General features: G+C 42.2%; 1 protein-coding gene across 2 annotated transcripts in view; it reads left to right on the forward strand.

Annotated features, from left to right (window-relative positions):
* The window catches only part of WRN (WRN RecQ like helicase), a 112,137-nt gene that overhangs the window by 48,282 nt on the left and 40,637 nt on the right, over positions 1-23,218 (forward strand). For both annotated transcript variants that reach the window (XM_045017830.1, XM_045017829.1), the window contains exons 9-20: positions 273-696; positions 1,440-1,520; positions 2,905-3,049; positions 3,901-3,976; positions 5,443-5,510; positions 5,723-5,831; positions 7,918-7,986; positions 13,275-13,357; positions 15,290-15,396; positions 17,247-17,434; positions 18,862-19,036; positions 22,546-22,727. In XM_045017830.1, the coding sequence (XP_044873765.1) occupies positions 273-696; positions 1,440-1,520; positions 2,905-3,049; positions 3,901-3,976; positions 5,443-5,510; positions 5,723-5,831; positions 7,918-7,986; positions 13,275-13,357; positions 15,290-15,396; positions 17,247-17,434; positions 18,862-19,036; positions 22,546-22,727 (1,707 nt within the window). The remainder of the gene's footprint in view (positions 1-272; positions 697-1,439; positions 1,521-2,904; positions 3,050-3,900; positions 3,977-5,442; positions 5,511-5,722; positions 5,832-7,917; positions 7,987-13,274; positions 13,358-15,289; positions 15,397-17,246; positions 17,435-18,861; positions 19,037-22,545; positions 22,728-23,218) is intronic.

Genomic DNA, 23,218 nt, shown 5'->3' on the forward strand with positions numbered 1-23,218 from the left:
ATTTAAGCAGCATAACTGCATGATGAAAACTGTTTTCCCTCCAGAAATATAGGTATTGTATATTGATTTTTGGTTGAGGAAAATTTTGTTTGCATGTAAAGATTTTTTCCAGCCAGAACAACAAAGCTGCATCTATGAAGTTTGGAGGAAATATTTTGCTATATGTTAGAATTATCATTAAGGGCAAGAACTGCCTTTAAAAAGCCACTGGTAAGATATATACAATAACATTTATTTACAGCTTTATTTAATTCTCCTTTTTTCCCTAACAGAGCTGTAGAAATATTAACTGGAGTATCAGAAAGTATAGGTACCTTAAGAAACATGTTGCTTGGTGAACCCAACTCTCAAGCAGAGCTGGGGAGCAGCTGTGTTGCAGCTCCAATGAAATCTGAAGTTGTGTCTACCATTGTTGAAGAAGAAAAGGCCGAAACATCTGAATTTCCTACACGACTTCAAGATGATTTAAATGATGACATTGATGATGATATGTTACTGAGTGTCAGTGAGGGAGACCTGACTGGTAGTGAAACGGAATTTAGTAAGCCTGAGCAGAAAGATGGAACTGCAGACAGAGGATCTAAGGAGAATACAGACAGAGACTGCTTAATGTCACTGGACATTACTGAATATGAACTTCAAATGTTGGAACTTAAGGCCAAGGAAGAAATTCTAAACGAAGCTGCCTTGCCTGAGGTAATGGATTAAAATCCATACAAATGATGAACATTACCAGGAAAAGTGATCTTACTGTTAATTTACCAAGGGATTTTAAAGAGTTGACTCACAGAGTGACAGTTAATGTGTGTGAGAGGAAGGGATATTGAATTGCTTTCCTGAAGCTGAATTTAAAGCTTTAGTCTGGCCAATATCCATGAAACCTGTCGATCTCTGAGCCTCTCTTTAGCACCGCTACCATTTAGATCTTTGTTACTTTGCTACATACACGAACTCTAGATTCACTCTTTCTACTGTGAATAGTATGTTTACAATATGAATTTTAGGGGATACCGGGCCAAATTCTGTCCTGGGACACACCTCCACAGTTCCCATTGTAGTCACTGGAGATGTGCAGGTGTCTCACACGGTACGATTTGGACTACAGAGTTCATAAATTGCAGCCCTTTTAGAGACTTCTCTTTTATGGTGCTAGATTCCTTTTAGTTTCTATAATTGATTTTACTTTATTTTCTTTTCATTTGCTTGGTTTGTCTGTATTCAGGTTAAACGGAATCTTTAAACTTCTATGGAAATTTGCTGTGTTCTCCTAAATTTTTTCCAAACATGTTTTACTACGGGAAGGGACTAGACCACATTGTTTAGCGAAGAGTTATCTGCAACTAACCCTTGAATGACATATAAATGATGTGTCTAGTAGAGGAATAGAGGGGTGGTAGACTTTCAGTGAAATAAAGGCTTATTTTGAAATATTCCTTTAGGAACCATATTCCAGAGAGAATGAACAAAATCTTGGTTGTGTCATTGAAAGTGATGAAGAACTGGAAATGGAGATGCTTAAAGTAGGTGCCATAATGTTTGTTTCCCTCATTGAGGTAGTTGCTAGTCAGTCTGTCAGCCCTTTGGTTGGGGTAAGAGAGACGGGAAAGAGACTTTATTATAGTGTGGAGATTTTTCCAGCATATTCTAAATATTTTTGACAAAAATCAGAAATCATTCTGTCATACTCATTCTCTCCCTCTCACTCTGGCCCCAATCCAGCAAAGCACTGAAGCACAGGCTTCAAATTAAGCCCATGAACCATCCCATTGAACTACTCACATAATGAAAGTTAAACAGCACTTTCCTGATAAGAACATAAGATTGGCATATTGGATCAGACCAAAGGTCCAGCTAGCCCAGTATCCATCTTCTGACAGAGGCCAGTGCTGGATGCTTCAGAGGGAGTGGCCAAAACACAGCAATTATCTAGTGATCCATCCTCTGTCGTCCAGTCCCAGCTTCTGACAGTCAGAGGTTTAGAGACCCTCAGAGCATGGGGTTGTATCCCTGAGCATCTTGGCTAATACCCATTGATGGACCTATCCTCCTTTCACAAGCTATCCTGACTCTGTTCTTTTCTGTGATGTACATGTGGCAGAGTGAGCTTCATTTACATTCTAGTCTGTGAAATGCTGGCTGATGAGTGAATGAGTGAGTAGGGAGGGATATTTTAGTAGTAAAGCACTGCTAAAATACTCAAGCTTTTCTTAAATTACTTGTCCCATTGAACGTCACATCACATCAGGAACTGCATCCTTTCTCCATCTATTTTTCAAGTCATTAGAAATGAACAAGACTGTTTTTCCATAAAACCTCAGTTCCCACCTCTCCCAATCAAATTCACAAAACAGAATCCCAAAGGACGAGAGAGAATTGGAAATGAAAGCTGTTGCCCAGCAGTTTAATCACGTGTCCCGAAAGAAGCTATTTAACATGATGTTTTTAAAATTTGCAAAGACAGCCTCAGGAAGAATTGGAGAGACTGTCATGTAATTGGCAAATGAGAATAACCATTTCTTCAAGTGATGTTCCCTATATGTATTCCAATCATCGCTGAGTATGTCAGCGGAGGGGATGGAGGGCAGGTGTTGGAATACAAATAGGGACCATATCTTGAAGACCCTCCAGTTACAGGTAAGTAACCTCCTCTTACAAAAGGTAACATTTAGTGGGATTTAAATTAATAAAACAATAACACTTGAATGTATGTTGCCCTCTAATAATGGCAATTTCTCACATGATTGACCTTCTTTGTGCCTTATGCTGAAGAATCTGAGCCAAGCCATAATTAGAGTAGAATTCATGTGCCCTTGAGCAATATTGGTTCAAACAAAAAAGCAGGTTTTGTTCATTATTATTTCCCCTTTGTGCAATAGGGGTTAACTTTCTACTTCCAATTTTCAGTCTATAGAAGATGTAGATAATTCTAAAGTCAGTCGAACTGACTCTATCTCCATTGAAACCAAGAGAATTGATGGCTCAAAATTACACCTTTCTCCAGATGATGATGAAGATGAAGGCATTGAGGAGGAGGAAGAGGAGAGCTGGGGTAAATACTGAATTACACTATGAAGTATGAGTAAAAGTTGACAATAACTCTGTACTGTGTGTAGAAGCAGACTCGGAAGGTAGCGTAAAGCCCTGTGGTTAGTTTACTGCTCATGGAGACACCAAGCAAACGCTGAGGTTCTGAAGTAGTGCTCACTGATACTAATGAGACCAAAAGATAACTTGGAGTCAAATTTTGTCCTTGGCTAAGTGTAGGTGACTCCTTCTAAACTAAAACTGGAAACATATTCAGAACAAGGTAGATGGGATGGGGAATTGTTTGTCCCAAACTGATGCCCTCTGCACAGCCTGTCTTCCGCTCATCACATCCGCTTTACAGCTCCCTGAAGACTCCATCTGTGGATCCTGGCTGGTCTGTCTCCTCCTTGGTGATTTTGACCCAATGGTTGGGAACTGGTTATGTGGAGACAAGGCACATGGGGAGTGCTGCCGAAGTGAGTCCTGGCCTGCCCAACCCTTGCTCCCTGAAATCTTCTCTTCTGCTAGGCAGTCTCCAGATTAACTACCTGACTCCACCCCAGCCATTTCCAAGGAGTTATATTTAACTGACATGTTGCAAATAGAAATTGGCAAGAATATGCTAAGGTTATTGGTTGCTAGTATTTCATAGGGTTATATAGATTGAGAGAAGTAATCTTACCAACTTGGCATGAAGAAAGAGATTCATGGTTTTATTCCTAACAGTGTTTTGCAAGTTTGCTAGACTTTCGTGTTAGAGCTATGTGAATCCAGGGCCCAGGAAATGAATAGCAATGAGCTTCCTAATCTCTTTCAGTCCATGGCTTTTCACTTCTAAGAAAGCTAAATATGCATGCATTGTTTTTCCTTCAGATCCTTTGTTGCCTGTACCTAATGAAATAGAAGTCACGTGCTTAAAGACATATTTTGGGCATTCTAGTTTTAAACCGTAAGTGCGTTATCAATTATCATATAATGTATGTGTCCAGTTCCTATCTTTTATTTAATTTAGAATGATTTTCTATTGTTGCTTATGATAAGCACCAACAGTAAGCTTAGTGTTGTAGAAGACGCACAAAAAAGGCACAACCCCTGCCTTGAGGAGCTGTCAAAGTAAATCTCATAGTGAGTTACCTATATCAGAGCGCTTATAGACTAGACATCCATGTTCTTGTCACTTATCTTAGCAGACCTGGGTAATTAAGGTGTTACACTAAAATAACAAAGGCACTGTAGATACCTCAAAATATTTCAAACAGCAAAAAATTTGAATTACTAACTCTTGTCACAGTAAACTTCATAACTGAGGTGGTTGGCTTTTTTTGTATTTGTCTGTTAGACACATAGTATGGAAGAACAGTGTCTGGTAATGCGCAAAGGGCAGTGATAAACAGATAGCTCTACAAACAGTGCTAGGATACAGAGAATAGATTTCTAAGGCCTCGGAACCAATATGCAGTATTGGTTTATATACATCATATAACAAATTGCCTAGAATATTATGTAGTAATTTAACCGTCTGTATGTAGCAACTACTTGGTAACCTAGGAGCAATAATGTGCATATTTCCATGTTGCTGTAGCTGTGTTGGGCTCAGGATATTAGATATGGGTGAGGTAATATCTTCTGTTGGACCAATAAAATACATTCCCTCATCCACCTTGTCTCTCCAGTAATGTGTATGACTTCTGTGCACTGCAACACATCTAAAATTTATCAGTGTTAGATCATTATATGGTCTTATTTTCAATATAAATAGGATAAAATATTGCTTAAAATGCCATATGGCTTGCAATGCTCATGGAGTAAATTTTATGAAAAATTGTTTTGGGGAAAAACTAACTTGGTAAATTCTGAGACACAATAAGGCACATTTGGATTTTTCTCAATTTTATTTACATTGATACCCTATCTTTAGTTGCACACAAAAAGAACCAAAGCTGTGTTTGGCAGCAGCCTTTTTTGGTGAAAATAATCAATAAACCTATTTGAAGATCAGCTTTTAATAACATACTAGGCATCTACTGCATTTGTAGTGTTCCATTAATCATAGAATCATAGAAGATTAGGGTTGGAAGGGACCTCAGGAGGTCATCTAGTCCAACCCCCTGCTCAAAGCAGGAGCAACCCCACCTAATGATTGAGGCAAATCCTGCTTGCCTTACTCTTACACATAGTCCCAGTCTGACTTCAGTGGGACTTCTTGTAGGAGGAAAAACAACCACAGTTTGGCTGTAAGTTTGTGTGGAGAGGGAGCACACCTAGAATACTAAGGTGGTTTCAACCGTGGTTTATTGAACTGACAGTTTTACCTAAATTCTGATGTTACACATGTGGATGCCAGATATGTTGTAGAGTAGTGCAAGATACAGTTCCTTATAGGCAAATAAAAATTAATATGTATTTAATTTCAAGGGTCCAGTGGAAAGTGATCTCTTCTGTGTTACAAGACAGAAGAGATAATCTCGTTGTCATGGCAACTGGTAAGTACACACCTTATGTTCAAAGGAACATATGTAAGCTTCTCTTATGACTGCTTTGTAGGGAACATGGTCTAAAAATTGTCTTGCATGGATCGATTGAGTGTTAGGAAGTACAATAATGGGGCAAGTGAGACGCGAAATGAGGCTTTGGGGAGGAATTAGAGTTTCAGGTATTTAATATTTCTGTTAGAGGTATGTGTTTTCTTTTTAAGGATATGGGAAGAGCTTGTGCTTCCAGTTTCCACCCATTTACACAGGCGGTACAGGAATAGTCATCTCTCCTCTTATTTCTTTGATGGAGGACCAAGTGCTGCAGCTTGAGTAAGTAATATAACTGTAGCAGGCAGGTGCCATGTCCCTACAGAAACCCACAGATGCTGCATCTGTCATTTGTTGGTGCGAACGGCTGCATCTTTGACACTCACTGTTAGGCCCATCTCATCTGACCCCCCTGCATACCGCAGGCCAGAAAACCTCACCCAGTGATTCCAGCATCCAGCCCAATGACTTCTAGTTGAGCTAGAGCAGATCTTTAAGAAGGAGACATCCAGTTGTGATTTAAAGACGTCAAGTGATGGAGGATCCAACACATCCTTCTTGCCTTCGCTCTCACCATTTCACCCTTGGGAATAAAGAGCAGTGTGGCTGCACCCATCTCTGTTCCCTCCTGCCCCCTATGGCAGTCAGAACTCACCAGAGTCTTCCCTGCTAGTAAATAATTAGAGAATGTCTTGTAAATAATACATCATTAACATTAAAGATTAGGTTATAGTTAATTAGTTTAACAGTAGTTCTACTCATTTGGCAGCTCCTGGTCCCCTTTTTTTGTCCAATGAGTCTTTTTCCTCAGATATTCCCACCTTCCTGCCCTTATGGCGGATACTAAGCACTTGAGGTCAAACTCTGCCCTTCTGGTCATGGGCTGATTCCCTGGACTGATGGCCACTGCAGATGCCATTTGTGCTTGAGGGGATCTCATGGAACCCTCTTGCTATTCAGACTTCAGCTCCTGTTTTACCAGAAAGTCAAGGGAATCTCTCTTAAAATGGCACCTGCTTGAACAGTGCACGAGGGATACCTCAGACCCTGAGCCAGAAGTTGTTGGAAGCTGAAGCTGGAGAAATTCAGGCTTCAGTTAAAGCACAGTTTTTTAACCAGGAGGGTAATTAACCACTGGGGCAACTTACATAGGATGTGGTGGCTTCTCCATCGCTTGAAGTCTTTCAGTCAAGATGCAGTGTCTTTCTAAAAGTTTTATAGGCCAGGTTTAAGAATCACTGGGTGAAATTTTCTGGCCCGTGCTATAGGGGAGGTCAGACTCAATGATCACAATAGTCCATTCTGCCTTTAAAGTCTATTAATAGTAATGTTGAATTTTCTGGATTTATATTGCTTGTTTTTTTACATAACTACAAAACATGTGCCATTATTTCTCCTAAATTACTGAGACGTACTCTCAAGGAGAATTATGCTGGCTCAGTCTCTTCCACCCTGTGCAAACCAGACACGGAAAAAGCCTTTCCCAAAGATGGAATTTTTGTATTAAGGGCTTTCTTTATATTTGCTGTTTTCTGCTGCACACCATGGTATTATGTAGATGAGGGGCTATGATGTAGGTGAGTGGCTGGACAAACTAATCTTGCTGCCCACAAGCACCTGGGGACAAATACTGGCCAGATTACGTGTATCTAACCTGTTATCTAGACGTTTATACTGCTCCCATCAATGTAATCTGAGTCCCTGTTTATTCACCGCCTGCCCACTGGCTCATTAATTTTGGATGCTGAAGAGATTTGATCTCTGCAGCCTAAGACACCCACTAATTCAGCTGTCAGTTTGGATGAGGTCCATGTTCCGGGGCTGGAACAAATGGATAATTTAAAAAGCAATAAATCACCAGGCTCAGGTGGTGTCCATCCAAGAGTTCTGAAAGAGCTTGAGTATGAAGGGGCAAAAATACTGAATTGCTCATTAAAAACAGCTACTTTACTGGATGGGAGCAAATTTTGTACCTGTATATTTTTAAAGGATCCAGAGGTGATTCAAGTAATTATAGATCAATAAGCCTTGTATCTGCATCTGGTATATTGGCTGATACAATAATTAAATAGAATAGTAAAATGCCTGGAAGATCATGGTATGATAGGGTCTAACCAGCATGGTTTCTGCAAAGGAAAATTAAGTCTCATTAATCCGTTAGAATTCTCTGAATAGGTCTGTAAAGTAGAGTTAAATGAGAGCTGGTTGACATGTATTTAGACTTTCAAATGGCCTTTGATAAGGTCCCTCACAAGAGGCTAGTCATGGGGTCGGAGGCAAAACACTGTCATAGATCCTAAACTGGCTAAGAGACAAGAAACACATTCACATGAATGAACCCTATCTTGCTTGTGCTTTCTTCGTACAGAATGTCAGGCATTGCAGCTTGCTTGCTTGGATCAGCTCAGTCAAGAAATGTGATAGGGGACATCAGAGCGTAAGTTCATTACTTTTTAATCTCTCGACTCTCAGGTCCTGAATACAGATATTTAAATTGCTGGAAAGAATTTAAAAGAATTTTCCTAAATTAGCTCAAGTTGTGCTCATGTTAATGAGCCATGAAATAAGTATGAATTTTTCTTCAAGTGTTGATTTGTGGTGTGGGCCTTTTGGCCAGCAGAGTCTGTTGGGCCCTTTGCCCCAAATGGGAGTGACCACAACTCTTACTGCCTGTGGCAGGGACTCGGAAGGCAATGGTATTTCCCCTGCTCCCTGTGCTCTTTTTTCTGTCAGACTTTGCCTCTAGCTCTTAGTGGTTAGGATAGATCATTACTCAGTTAGTGTTTGATAGTTTTCTCTGCTTTATTGGCAGACTTCAGTTTCCTTTATTGCTGGCTGTCCCTGTGGCTCTGATCACATTTTTCCACCTCGTGGCTGAGGCAAAGGCCCAGGGTTTAAACCCAACCCTTCATGTGATGAATTAGTGACTTTTAGGGATAGACTCACAAGGTGAAGGCCCTGCCTCAATAGAAGCTCGGGTTGCCTATCCCTCTCTGCCAGGACCTGATGTACTACAGCAGCTGCCTGAAGCGCCATCTTGTGGAGTGGTCTGATGGGTAGTGTTGGATTCTGAGCAGCAGCAGCAGCTCTGCCCTAGATGTGGGTTGTCTGTCTGAGCCTGTGCTGAGACAAAATCCCTTCGTGCCTGGTGAGCAGGGAATTCTACCCTGTGGTCCTGAGTCTCTGGTACTAAAAGCAGGGAAACTCATGGGAGTTGCTTCCAGTCCCCAAGACTGACCACTTCATCAACCACTTCAGCTCTGCTGAAGCCAGCTCCCTTGCTGTCATGGTAGGCCTGAGTGCCATTCAAAGGCAGGATAATGGGACTGGCCCTCCCCCTTGGAACCAGGGTGGGAGAAAGAGGTGCTGTCAGCCCTGAGGCTTCCCTGACACAGACAGTCTGAGTCTGACTGCTCTGCGTCAGCTCGTGCTGCTGCGTCAGCCTGGCTGCCCCATCTGGGAGCTGTCCACCCCAAGGGTGGCACTGACTTTCTCAAGGTAAAGACATTTCAGGGTTTCCATGCCAAAGAAACATTGCTCATCTTCAGCTGAGTGTGATGTGACCCCACAACCCTGGAATCCTCTCCAGACATGCATCAACCTTGGGTCTGTGCTTGGCATGGTGAGCCCTCCCTGTCACAACCTCACCGGGAGCCATGCCATGACCAGGTCACCACACAGAAGGCCCTGGTCTCCCGCTCTGATAAGATCCATGAACCTATGAGCTTTCAATGAGCAGGAGAACCTGGAAGAACAAGAACAATTAATCTGGCCTTCAGGGCGTCTCTCCTCGAGCTGAAGGACCTTGCTCTCCAAGTCCTGGCAGACAACGCCACAGCAGCTCTGGCAATTGCGACTCCCTGTGGCAGGGAAGGGGTTTCTCAGCCCTGGCACCCTGGGATGGTGCACATATAGTCCAGTCAGCATGGAGGAACCGGGTTGAGGATACAGCGTGCTCAGTGAGGTCATAGAATCATAGAATATCGGGGTTGGAAGGGACCTCAGGAGATCATCTAGTCCAACCCCCTGCTCAAAGCAGGATCAAACCCAACTAAATCATCCCAGCCAGGGCTTTGTCAAGCCGGGCCTTAAAAACCTCTAAGGAAGAAGATTCCACCACCTCCCTAGGTAACCCATTCCAGTGCTTCACCACCCTCCTAGTGAAATAGTGTTTCCTAATATCCAACCTAAACCTCCCCCACTGCAACTTGAGACCATTACTCCTTGTTCTGTCATCTGCCACCACTGAGGACAGCCTGGCTCCATCCTCTTTGGAACCCCCCTTCAGGTAGTTGAAAGCAGCTATCAAATCCCCCCTCACTCTTCTCTTCTGCAGACTAAATAATCCCAGTCCCCTCAACCTCTCTTTATAAGTCATGTGCTCCAGTCCCCTAATTATTTTTGTTGCCCTCCGTTGGACTTTTTCTAATTTTTCCACATCCTTTTTGTAGTGTGGGGCCCAAAACTGGACATAGTACTCCAGATGAGGCCTCACCAATGCTGAATAGAGGGGAATGATCACATCCCTCGATCTGCTGGCAATGCTCCTATTTATACAGCCCAAAATGCCATTGGCCTTCTTGGCAACAAGGGCACACTGTTGACTCATATCCAGATTCTCGTCCACTATAGCCCCTAGGTCCTTTTCTGCAGAACTGCTGCCTAGCCACTTGGTCCCTAGTCTGTAGCATTGCATGCGATTTTGCACTTGTCCTTGTTGAACCTCTGTATCCTATCCCTACCCTCCAGCGTATCTACCACTTCTCTCAGTTTAGTGTCATCTGCGAACTTGCTGAGGGTGCAGTTCATGCCATTCTCCAGATCATTAATGAAGATATTGAACAAAACTGGCCCCAGCACCGACCCTTGGGGCACTCCACTTGATACTGGCTGCTAACTAGACATGGAGCCATTGATCACTACCCGTTGAGCCTGATGATCTAACCAGTTTTCTATCCATCTTATAGTCCATTCATCCAGCCCATACTTCTTTAACTTGCTGGCAAGAATACTGTGGGAGACTGTATCAAAAGCTTTGCTAAAGTCAAAGAATAACACGTTCACTGCTTTCCCCTCATCCACAGACCGAGTTATCTCATCATAGAAGGCAGTTAGGTTAGTCAGGTATGAGTTGCTCTTGGTGAATCCATACTGACTGTTCCTGATCACTTTCCTCTCCTCTAAGTGCTTCAAAATTGATTCCTTGAGGACCTGCTCCATGATTTTTCCAGGGACTGAGGTGAGGCTGACTGGCCTGTAGTTCCCTGGATCCCCCTCCTTCCCTTTATTAAAGATGGGCACTACATTAGCCTTTTTCCAGTCATCCGGGACCTCCTCCAATCGCCATGAGTTTTCAAAGATAATGGCCAATGTCTCTGCAATCACATCTGCCAACTCCTTTAGCACCCTCGGATGCAGCGCATCCGGCCCCATGGACTTGTGCTCGTCCAGCTTTCCTAAATAGTCCTGAACCACTTCTTTCTTCACAGAGGGCTCGTCACCTCCTCCCTATGCTGTGCTGCCCAATGCAATAGTCTGGGAGCTGACCTTGTTCGTGAAGACAGAGGCAAAAAAATCATTGAGTGCATTAGGTTTTTCCACATCCTCTGTCACTAGTTTGCCTCCCCCATTAGTAAGGGGCCCACACTTTCCCCGACCACCTTCTTGTTGCTAACATACCTGTAAAAACCCTTCTTGTTACTCTTAACATCCCTTGCTAGCTGCAACTCTAAGTGTGATTTGGCCTTCCTAATTTCACTCCTGCATGCCTGAGCAATACTTTTATACTCCTCCCTGGTCATTTGTCCAATCTTTCACTTCTTGTAAGCTTCTTTTTTGTGTTTAAGATAGCAAGGGTTTCACTGTTAAGCCAAGTTGGTCGCCTGCCATATTTACTATTTTTCCTACACATCGGGATGGTTTGTTCCTGCAACCTCAATAAGGCTTCTTTAAAATACAGCCAGCTCTCCTGGATTCCTTTCCCCCTCATTTTATTCTCCCAAGAGATCCTGCCCATCAGCTCCCTGAGGGAGTCAAAGTCTGTTTTTCTGAAGTCCAGAGTCCATATTCTGGTGCTCTCCTTTCTTCCTTGTGTCAGGATCCTGAACGCGACCATCTCATGGTCACTGCCTCCCAGGTTCCCATCCACTTTTGCTTCCCCTACTAATTCTTCCCTGTTTGTGAGCAGCAGGTCAAGAAGAGCTCTGCCCCTAGTTGGTTCCTCCAGCATTTGCACCAGGAAATTGTCCCCTACACTTTCCAGAAACTTCCTGGATTGTCTGTGCACCGCTGTATTGTTCTCCCAGCAGATATCGGGATGATTGAAGTCCCCCATGAGAACCAGGGCCTGTGATCTAGCAACTTCTGATAGTTGCCTGAAGAAAGCCTTGTCCACCTCATCCCCCCGGTCTGGTGGTCTATAGCAAACTCCCACCACGACATCACTCTTGTTGATCTCACTTTTAAACTTAATTCAGAGACTCTCAGGTTTTTCTGCAGTTTCATACAGGAGCTTTGAGCAGTCATACTGGTCTCTTACGTACAATGCAACTGCCCCACCTTTTCTGCCCTGTCTCTCCTTCCTGAACAGTTTATATCCATCCATGACAGTACTCCAGTCATGTGAGTTATCCCACCAAATCTCTGTTGTTCCTTGACTGTGCCAGGACTTCCAGTTCTCCCTGCTTGTTTCCCAGGCTTCTTGCATTTGTGTATAGGCACTTAAGATAACTCACTGATCGTCCTGCTTTCTCAGTGTGAGGCAGGAGTCCTCCCGTCAAAGTTCAGACCCTTTGGAGAGTAATGCTGCCAGTTTCTCACCTCTGCTGAGTGGCAGAGGTTTCTTCTGAGATTTTCAGAAGCTCATAACTTGATCAAACTTGGGGAGACTTTCATGGGGATGGCAAAAGGCATATCTGACACTGGAGTGACGACATCATCTCCCGCACCAAATTTCCAGTCCCTGTTCCAAAGCATGGAGATGCTTGAGGTTCAGTTAAAATAGTTGTATTCTTTTCTTTAAATGTGGGCAAAACATTGTGATTTTTTTTTTCTAATCTCCTTCTCAGAAGTGGTTGAACTGTTTTAACTAAACCATTCCAGAAAATTCAGCCTGTGGCAGACAACTGGCCTGGGAAAACTTCAGTCTGAATGGTTAAAGCTTGGCAAAGTTATAAGCAACTAAAAACAGGGCCTAAAGTTAGAGAGTGTTAGGCAAATTTAAGTTTATGCATTGCTTCCTGCACAGCCTATGACTGACTTTTCCTTTGTCTTTCGGTCTATTTCCCTTTCAGTATTACTGTTTTGTTTTATTTAATATTTGAGCTTATCTTCTTTTCCCCTTTGGAGTCTTTAAGTGAAGTTTGGATATCTCTTTCTACCTCTTTAACTCAGCCACAGGTTATTGGGCTGAATGTGGGAATCTCTGAGTGAGATTCTCTGGCCTGGGGTATGCAGGAGATCAGACTAGATGGTCATATTAGCCCCTTTTGGCCTTAAAATCTAAGAAATTCCTTTCCTCTTTCTCTTCCTGCCTTCCCTCTTTTGTTTCCATTCTCTCTACCCTCTCTCTGCATCATTCGTTTCCTCTCATGTTCCCCGTTCACAACCTGTCTGTATTGTCCCCACCTTCATCTTATCTGATGCACTCTTTCATTTCAGTTGGATGAATTGTTTGGGATCTCTTTCATCTGCTGCATATGACAATGTATTTTCCCAATTTTGTAGGGGCCACTATAGAGTTGTGTATATAACTCCGGAGTTCTGCTCGGGGAACTTATCGCTACTTCAGGAACTTGACCAAACCATTGGTATGTTGTGGTAGGTTAATTTTGGGAGCTGTGGGGAATTTACTCCTGGGGGGATTCTGTGCCACAGCACAATCTGCACAGAATTACTGTTCCTTGCAGAATTTTATTTTTTCATGCAGAATTTGTGATTTCCATCAAAATTCCTGTTGATGAAAATCACAAATTTCAGCCCCGCACATAGCAAGGCTCCCACTGTCAGCCCTGTGCATGGCGGGGCTCCCGATGACAGCCCAAGCCTCACCAGGTGTGGGATTGACAGCAGGAGCCCTAGCCGCCCAGGGCTGACAGGCCTAGCCACACTTGCCCTGCACGGAGCTGACAGCCAGAGCAGTATTTTGCAGAATTTTAAAATATTGTGAGTAGAATTTTTTTAATTTTTTGGTGCAGAATCCCTCTAGGGGTAGGAATTGGATTACGTTGCATTTATTCAAAGGTCCTACCAGTGATGTGTTTTAATATTTTTTTCTCTGAACTTGTTTAGTATACCCTGTTTTGAGAATTTTTCAGCACTGTTTCTCAACACTAACAGCAAGTTCAGAGTCCATTATGGCAGTCTTCACTGATTGGTGTCAGCAGACTCTGTTACAATAACATTAAGATAATTACTGTATATAGATACAGATACAGTGGAGTTGCATCATAGGCACATTTAACTTACGTGATTTTAACTATATGCGCAAAAAAGAGAAAAATAACAATTTAAATGCTGTACCTGTAGTGTGGGCGATTCCGCCCGCCATTCCACTCAATGAGCGTTTGACTATACGCAATTTTCACCTTACGCGCTGACTTCAGAACCTAACCCCCTCATAAGATGCGACTCCCCTGTATAGAGAGGGCGCATAATGTTCATTCTGCATGAAATACCAGCTACTAAGAACAGGGATAATAGAGGGATCAGTGTAGGCTCTTCAGAACATGCACTCAGCATTCTCAGAAGTATCTCCAAAAATTAAAAATAATAAGCATAGATTAATGTTCTAATTTTTCAGAATATTACACTTGATAAATGCATGCAGTACAAGTATTGTGGCTAATAAACTATTTTTCTTACTAAACACACTAATGCAGCTAATGCTCCAAGTGACCATCAGGACAACTCAAAATAATTCAAACTTCAAACAATTTTTGTGATTTCACCAATTTAGTGCCCAGTGCTATGAGATGCAACGAGCTTCTTGAAAGCCATTGGAGTCAATAGGATTTGAGTGTGCTTGCTACCTCCAGGACACAGCCCTTAAATTGCAGAATCTTTTATATAAAAGGCTGATAAAAGCACTGGTTGCAGAGATAGAGTGATAGTTCAAACCGTAATGTGTGATGCATGTGTTAGTATGAAGAGTTGCTTTAGAAGTTCCTCTCCCATCAGATTTACCTATACTCACATGACCTCTTAAGAGGATTGGAGAAATCCTGGGACTCTCAGGCCTTATTTCACTACCAAGGAAACAAAATTGATAGTAGCTATCAATGAATATTAGTAAACGGGCCTGAAGTCTTTATTGGCACCAAAGGAGAGAGGAAGCATGCCTTGCTGTGTAGAAGGGGGGAGCTGTTGTGGCACACATCCTATGAGCAGTGGGCTTGAAGGCCAGGGGGACATAGTGAAGGGAAAAGTGGAGCAGAGAGGGATGGTTTGCGAAATCTCTTGTGGCTTTGTATGAAAAGAGGTCAATGTGAAAATGGATTTCCACTGGTTATTACGCTAGAAGCCATTTTAGAAACCCACACAAACTAATTGTACCTTTCTCTGGAATGATCAGGGCTCCCATCTGCATAGTATCCGAGGGCTGATCAGGCTTCACTGTAAAGTTTAACTTCAGTAAACGAGGTTTTTATTTTCTAGAACATTTTGTATCCTTTCCTAACTCAGTGTAATATTATATAACTTGTGTGTTCATTTTTTGTGTGTGTTTTTTTTTCCAACCCCAGGTATCACGCTGATAGCGGTCGATGAGGCTCATTGTATTTCAGAATGGGGGCATGACTTCAGAAATTCATTTAGGACTTTGGGTTCGTTAAAGAAAATGCTCCCTTCGGTGAGGCTCCAGGGTATAGCTCATTTGTAAATAAGATAAAAAAGGATGTTGTAAATTATGTTTTAAAAGTAAATTTTTCTAGTAGGGTTATGATTTTTTTTCCTGACACTGCTCTTCCTTAGACATGCTTGAAGCACTGAGAAATTTGAATAAAGCCAGAATGCACACCAGATATATTGTGTGCCCTGAAATACTCCTGTGCCATGTAAATTAGGGTGGCCACTTTTCAAGCCTTCACAGTGCTGAAATATGCTTTCAGATATATGCACCTACATGTCCTATTTCAGTTCAAAGGAGATGGAAGTGTGTGTGTGCATCTGATGGAAGAACTTGATTTATAATGTATTCTCATTTATATTAATGCAGTGAATGGCTGTCAGTATGCAGATCCTTAGTGATGTTTTTGTAACCTTTTTGGAAAAGGACACATTTTAGTCATGGGGAAAATATTGGTCTGTATAGTTATATACATGGGCTCCCAGCATTCCAGCAGGTTTAGTTTTTTTTCACTCAGATGCTAGACTTAAAACATCTTATTCATTATGGCACCATACTTTCAAATTTGTGTATCCTGGAGTTCTGGTGCTTTTGAAAATGAGGCCATTTATTTAGGTGATAAAACACAGACTAAGCACCAACATTTTTTAAAAATAGGAGCGTCAATTAGGTGCCTAAATATGGATTCAGGAGCCTATGGGTGGGATTTTGAAAAGCACCCCACTGACTTAGAAGCACAGATCTCATTGACTTCTGGTCATGTAGGCATCTTTGAAAATCCTAACCGTAGGTGGCTGAAATATGGACCTAGGAGCCTAACTTTTGGCACCTATTCCTGAAGATCTTGTCCTAAGGTACCTAACTTTAGGCACCCATATTTGAAAATTTGTATAATCCTGTTGAAGAAACTGTAATGTAAAGATAATTACATTATACTGGCACTAGAAAAGGTTCAGAGAAGGGCAACTTAAATGATTAGGGGTTTGGAACGGGTCCCATATGAGGAAAGATTAAAGAGGCTAGGACTTTTCAGCTTGGAAAAGAGGAGACTAAGGGGGGATATAATAGAGGTATGTAAAATCATGAGTGATGTGGAGAAAGTAGATAAGGAAAAGTTACTTATTCCCATAATACAAGAACTAGGGGTCACCAAATGAAATTAATAGGCAGCAGGTTTAAAACAAATAAAAGGAAGCTCTTCTTCACGCAGAGCACAGTCAACTTGTGGAACTCCTTACCTGAGGAGGTTGTGAAGGCTAGGGCTATAACAGCGTTTAGAAGAGAACTAGATAAATTCATGGAGGTTAAGTCCATTAATGGCTATTAGCCAGGATGGGTAAGGAATGGTGTCCCTAGACGCTCTTTGTCAGAGGATGGAGATGGATGGCAGGAGAGAGATCACTTGACCATTGCCTGTTGGGTTCACTCCCTCTGGCATTGGCCACTGTCAGTAGACAGGATACTGAGCTAGATGGACCTTTGGTCTGACCTAGCATGGCCGTTCTTATGTTCTTATGTAATTGTCCAAATCCAGTTTGAAAAAATATATGTTTAAATATAGTTTCTGTTTCCTCCATGTAGACAGGTGAATGTGCATTTGCTTTTATGGAAGGATCGCTAAAATATATTTCTTTGTGACAATAAAAAGCTCTTGGAAGTATAATATTGTCTCTCTTCTTCAGAAGCATTAAATTTTCCAGGGACTGTAAACAGATCAGGATATCTAGTCTCATCCCATTTTTTCCTTAACTTTGAATCACAATAATAAAATAAAAAATATAAAAACCGCAAGAATGATGGGTCTCGGTTTCTGTTTCTTTCCTTCCATCATTTCTCTTTGCTTTTCATTTCAGGTTCCGGTTGTTGCTTTAACTGCAACAGCGAGCCCTTCAGTTAGAGAAGATATAGTGCACTGTCTAAACCTAAAGAACCCTCAGGTCACATGTACTAGTTTTGACCGACCTAACCTATACTTAGAAGTTGGACGAAAAACTGGAGGTATCCTTCAGGATTTAAAACAGTTCCTTATTAAAAAGAAAAGGTGAGGCCTTACTAGCTTGCTCGTTCTATCAGCTGCTGCTATTGTATCTCAGATATTATCAAAGGTGTGCCAGACTGGGCGTCAAAACCAAGAATAGCAAAGTGGACTTGGACTGGACTGGGACCAGGAGACTAGGTTCTCTTCCTGGTTCTGCTGATGAACTGCTGTGTGATCTTGGGCAAATCATTTCACGTTTCCGCCTTTCTTCCTCTCCCACCATTTGTGTTGTCTATTTAATAAGTTCTACAGGGCGTGGATAGTCTCTTGCTGCGTTTGTACAGTGCCCAGCGTATAGGAGCACTTATCTTGGCATTAGTGCAATGCACATGCTAATATTTAGCTGTACAATGAATTACGTTCTAAACCGTATTATCTGAAAAATAAGAGTAGGATTATGCACAAATTCAGAGTGACAATTTTGATTTCTAGCATTAAGTTTTCATTTGCTTGGCTGCAAATGAAAAATACCAAATGTGTTTCCTTACAGGTAGGCTGGCACAGACAGTCTCTTCCTTTTTTTTTTAATTGACTTACAGATACACAAACGCTAAAATGAAAGCATGATATGTATGTAGGGTGGGCGGGAGAAGGTTGGGTTTCAGTCTCTGTAGTTGCTGATGGGTCACTACCGTTGTGTTGTGATTCCATTCATACGGGCTACATATAGCTATTTGTGTCTGCTATTTCTGTTTGTTTATTGTACTTCTATTTTCAGGGAAGGGTTCAGTTTGTTTACAGGGGCAGCATGGCTGGAAAGTAGGGAAACAATGTGAGAGCTGTTGATCTGAGAAGATGTGGGGTGAAGGTATATGCTGTGTATTTATACCTTACTGTATTTTCCACTCCATGCATCTAATGAAGTAGGTTTTAGCCCATGAAAGCCTTATGCCCAAATAAATTTGTTAGTCTCGAAGGTGCCACAAGGACTCCTCATTGGTTTTGCTGAAACTAGTACTGTGATTCACACAAGAAGTGAACTAGTCAGAACATCACCCAGGAGAGCTATAATGAGGCAGCAATATATGATGTTGGTAAACCTTTAGAATCTTTCAGGTAACAAGTACTATAGAAATGGAAGAGATGTTATCTTTTTTGAACCTCTTTGTGTCTGACAAGATTCTTACCCTAGCTAAGAATCCAGGAAGAGATTCTTAGCTGGTGTTAATTGTCATAGCTGCATGGGACGCTATGGAGTGATGACAGTTTAAATCAGCTAGATATCTGCCCCCTAGAGAGAACATATTACAAATAAACAAGAAGAATAATGCAGATTTTGAAATTGCTGATGCCCAGGATAATGAAGACTTGCTGCAAAATCTACAGTCTGGCAGCCCTTAGTCTGTTGAGTCAGATGTTGAACTTGTGGTTCGCAAGTGGCCTCTTTAGCATTTACAGCATGTTTATTTATTGTTTATTATTTTCCTTAGCTCTACATACGAGTTTGAAGGACCCACTATCGTTTATTGCCCATCAAGGAAGACCACTGAACAAGTAGCTGCTGAGTTGATGAAATTAAACTTGTCCTGTGGCACATACCATGCTGGCATGGGAATCAAAGCAAGGAAAGATGTTCATCACAGGTTCATGAGAGATGAAATTCAGGTATAAATTCGTACTACAGGATGATGTTCTGTAGGAAATGGGTTAGTTATTCCTTTGACATGTACAGAGTGAGAGAATTTTGAAATATCAGTCTCTCTTTCAAATTTACTTTGTACCTTTGACATTATGAGCAAGAAACTATTCTTTGGCTTCCACAGTCTGTCTACAGTGACATAATTTCTGACCTTCATGTTAGCCTCGTTTACATTATAAAGATCTTAAACATATACTTCATCCTCAAATACTTCAGTCTTTCCCGGCCATATAGTCTACAGTGTATAATTAGGAATGACTTTTCTCACTGCTGATGTGCAGTCATTCTGTCACATAGATCACAGTAATACCGCAGGAAATGAAGAGTACCCCATACCACCATTTTATAACATTCTACTTTTGAGCTGCTTGATGGGTAAATGTTGTATTTTTAAATGGCCCCATACTAAGCTCCTCTGTGTACACTTGGCCTCATTCACATATATTCTTTCTCTTGTCTTTCTAGGAAAAAGGCAAAGCAGGAAATGCATTTCTATCCATTATCTTATTTTGAAAATAATATTAGATCTTCAGGTTTTGACCAGTCCCTAAGTGGAATATTATTTCGCTTAAATGCCATGTATTTCTGCAACAGTAAGATCTTCATGTTGCCATGGGAAATCATTAGGAGACTGTAGAAAATTTCTCGTGAACTGTTCTGGGTTAATGAATGGAACTTGTGTGATTCATTGTGATTGTGTGCCGTTGTGACAGTTGAGCCTACAATTTTACCCGAATTGAGCTCAACTGTAAGAAGTGTGTAAAAGTTCATAAGATGTTACTAAAACCTAGAATAACGTGGAGAAAAACGTGTAAAAGGGAGACACAATAACTTGATTGGTCTAAACAAAAAGGCATATTGATATGATTCAAAAGCTGTCTTGAAATTATGCTTCTTAGGAGATGTGGAGCTGAGACTTAGAGTCAAAATTGATGTGTCAAATATTAGGCCTAATTGGTAGATAAAATAATGAAGGTAGGGGCTATTCCACCCATTACTCCCTTTTTGAGTCCTTAAAAGAAAGGGATTTTGTCAAGAAAGTATGAAAAATCAAAAGAAAAACAGACAGAAGCTACTGGAACGAGCTTCACCATCATGGCTGCCACCCCCATTGTTTCCTGGGACCCTGGGCCTTCCTCATTCTGATCCTAAGAGGTGTCCTGATGAGAATAGGCCAGAGAGGGAGGGAACCAGATGACATCACCACCCCACTAGCTCCCGCTGAAACCCAAATACCATCTTGGGTGGCAGTCAGTTATTACCATCTTTAATACCATCTAAGACTGTCAAAGAAGGGCGAGAGGTTCCTTCTAATATTAGATTTTTACAACAGCAGTAACAGCGACATCATCAGCACATCTGAACTAACTTCTCTTTTTTCGCCAAAAGTACAGTTATTGCTACCTTTGATCCTATCTAAGAGACTGTCAAACAGTGTGTGGAGAAGAGTGTTTTCCTTCTACAAACTGTCTACAGCTAAATGGAAAGGGAACAAGAGATGTTAACATGAAAACCTTATTTAATTCTTTATATTTCAAATGCTTTAAGTGTTTTTCCTTTTCTGTCTCTTTAATAAAAGGTTTAAAAGATTTTTTCTATACTTTATTTGCCATGGTGCCAAACAAGCTGAGGTCTCTGTGTTCCAAGCTGTGGACCTTGTTTAACGCTGTTTAATGTTAGACAGTAACTGGTTTATGTTAAGTATCAGAGGGGTAGCCGTGTTAGTCTGGTTCTGTAGAAGCAGCAAAGAATCTTGCATCCGAAGAAGTGGGTATTCACCCACGAAAGCTCATGCTGCAAAACGTCTGTTAGTCTATAAGGTGCCACAGGATTCTTTGCTGCTGGTTTATGTTAACACTCTTAGTCCATATATCATATCTAAATTAGTACAACAGTGATCAGAAATCTGTGATAAACAATCAACTGCAAGTTTGCTTTCACTACGCTTACCAAATCATTGCTGTATCACACGTGCACAAAGAAATAGTTTTAGCTTGCTGCTTTTAAAGATTGACCTTTAGTATTTCGACCTCTTTGCCCTGATGATTCTCTCTTTTGCTCTTAGAGGAAAATATAAAGTTATAGGTCATTTTTATTATGTCTCTGATCTGAAAGAGCTTTGCAAACATGTATTTGTTACTCTGGGGGAATTCTCTGCCACTGCGCGTGTGCAGAATTCATGTCCCCCAAAGATTTCTTTGCTTCCCCATAGAAAAATGACTTTCTGACAGGGAAGCAAAGGGAAGTTGCAAGAGCAGTCACACACCACTCCTTAGCAGTGCAGGTACATTGTTTCAGGCACCTGGAGCAGCCAGCAGAGAGGTAAATCACTGCGGGGTTGGGGACACCCCAGCCAGTGGCTCCTACCCTGAGCCGAGATCAGCTGCTAGACCTGGCTGGGCTGGAGGCAGGAGAGGACGGGACTTCCGCTTCCCCTGCAACAAGTGGCTGGGGCTATGTCAGACCCACTCCCTGCACTCAAACCCCCACCCTGATGCCCACCACCTAAGCCCCCATATCCAGACCCCCACGCCACTGACTGCCAACCAGATGCACATTCCACCAAGCCCCCCTCCCCCAGCACCCAGACCCCTCCACTGAGTCCCCGAGACCTCTCCGTTGAGCCCCAACCACCTTCACTTGGAAGCCCTGGCAGAGTCCCATTGCCCCTGCATCTGGAACCCCCCCAGTGAGCATGTGTGCATCCAGATCCCCCCCACACTTAACCCCCCCAATGAGCTGCCTGCACCCAGATTGTCCCACACAAAATCCTTTCACCCCACACCTGGATCCCCTCACACTGAGCCCCTCCACACTTGGATCCTGCCTGATTGAGCTGCCTGCCCCGTACCTGGCGCAGAGGGGCAGGGCCCCAGGGTGTTTCTGGGGCAGACCTAGGCCTTGTGCTGTGTTGGAGTCAGGTGCAGCCTCACCGCTGAGTCCGTTTCCTGGGGATGGGGGTAGGGAGGCTGCAGGGTGATCTCCCACCTTCATGCAGCCAGTGGCCTGTGCTCCCCACTGCCATGCTGGAGCCTCTGCATTTATTTATTGACAAATAAAACTTGCAGAATTTTAAAATCCTGTGTGTTTTAATTTTTTTTTTTGGCACAGAATGCCCTCAGGAGTAAAAATGTGTGTATCTGTATTATATAGGGATAATCTCAATCACCAAAAGTTACAGGGACTTGTTCTATTGGTGATTGAACCCAGTGTTCCTAACTACTCATCCCCTGCTCTAAGCATTTTAAGTTTGCTGACGCGTTATGACTGTGATTAATGATGTGCTTATGCTGCTACCAATACATGACTCCTTACTGACAGCAGTATATACGCCGAGTGTGATTTGAAGCTACTAAACTTTAGGATGAATTTGAATCAGTGGCACAGAAGTCATTACACACTGTGTTGGCATTAATGGAGGTTTAGACATATTTTTACAGCTAAGTTAAACATGTATGTTATGATTATTTCCCAGTGCATTGTGGCTACGGTGGCCTTTGGAATGGGTATCAATAAAGCAGACATCCGGAGAGTTATTCATTATGGTGCCCCTAAAGAAATGGAATCCTACTACCAAGAAATTGGAAGGGCTGGCCGTGATGGTCTTCCTGCTTCTTGTTACGTATTTTGGACTGCAGCTGATATGACTTTTAACAGGTATAATATTGGGAACAGCCTGGGGTCATAGGAACCTTGTTCATTCTGTAGCCAGAATTTACTATCATGAATGAGCAGGAGGGGGCTGGTTTAAAATAGTCTGTTGTTTTGATATATGGTGCCTTGACTTAATATATGTGAAAACATTCGTTATGCGATGATATCTCCAGGAACACAGTGTGCGTCCAACAGTCCTCTGCTTCGTCCCACCCAGCGTCCCTGAGAGGGTCCATTATGTGAAGGAAGGCAGTGGTCAGGATGCGTAGTACAGGGCCTGTTGTTATTTTTGGAAAACATATACTTAAAAGCAACATGAATTCAGTCTTTCCCTAAAACTGACATGTTCAGGCTTGGACTTCTAGATAGTCAGTGCACCATCCTTGCAGTCCCTTAGTCTAGTTCCCACTGATGATAATAGGTCAGTGTTTCTCTTACAAAGACACCCACAGAAAGGAAGATGACAGAAAGGTCTCTCTCATGTCCATCTCCAT

The sequence above is a fragment of the Mauremys mutica genome, chromosome 5 (assembly GCF_020497125.1).
Source record: "Mauremys mutica isolate MM-2020 ecotype Southern chromosome 5, ASM2049712v1, whole genome shotgun sequence".
Lineage (NCBI taxonomy): Eukaryota > Metazoa > Chordata > Testudines > Geoemydidae > Mauremys > Mauremys mutica.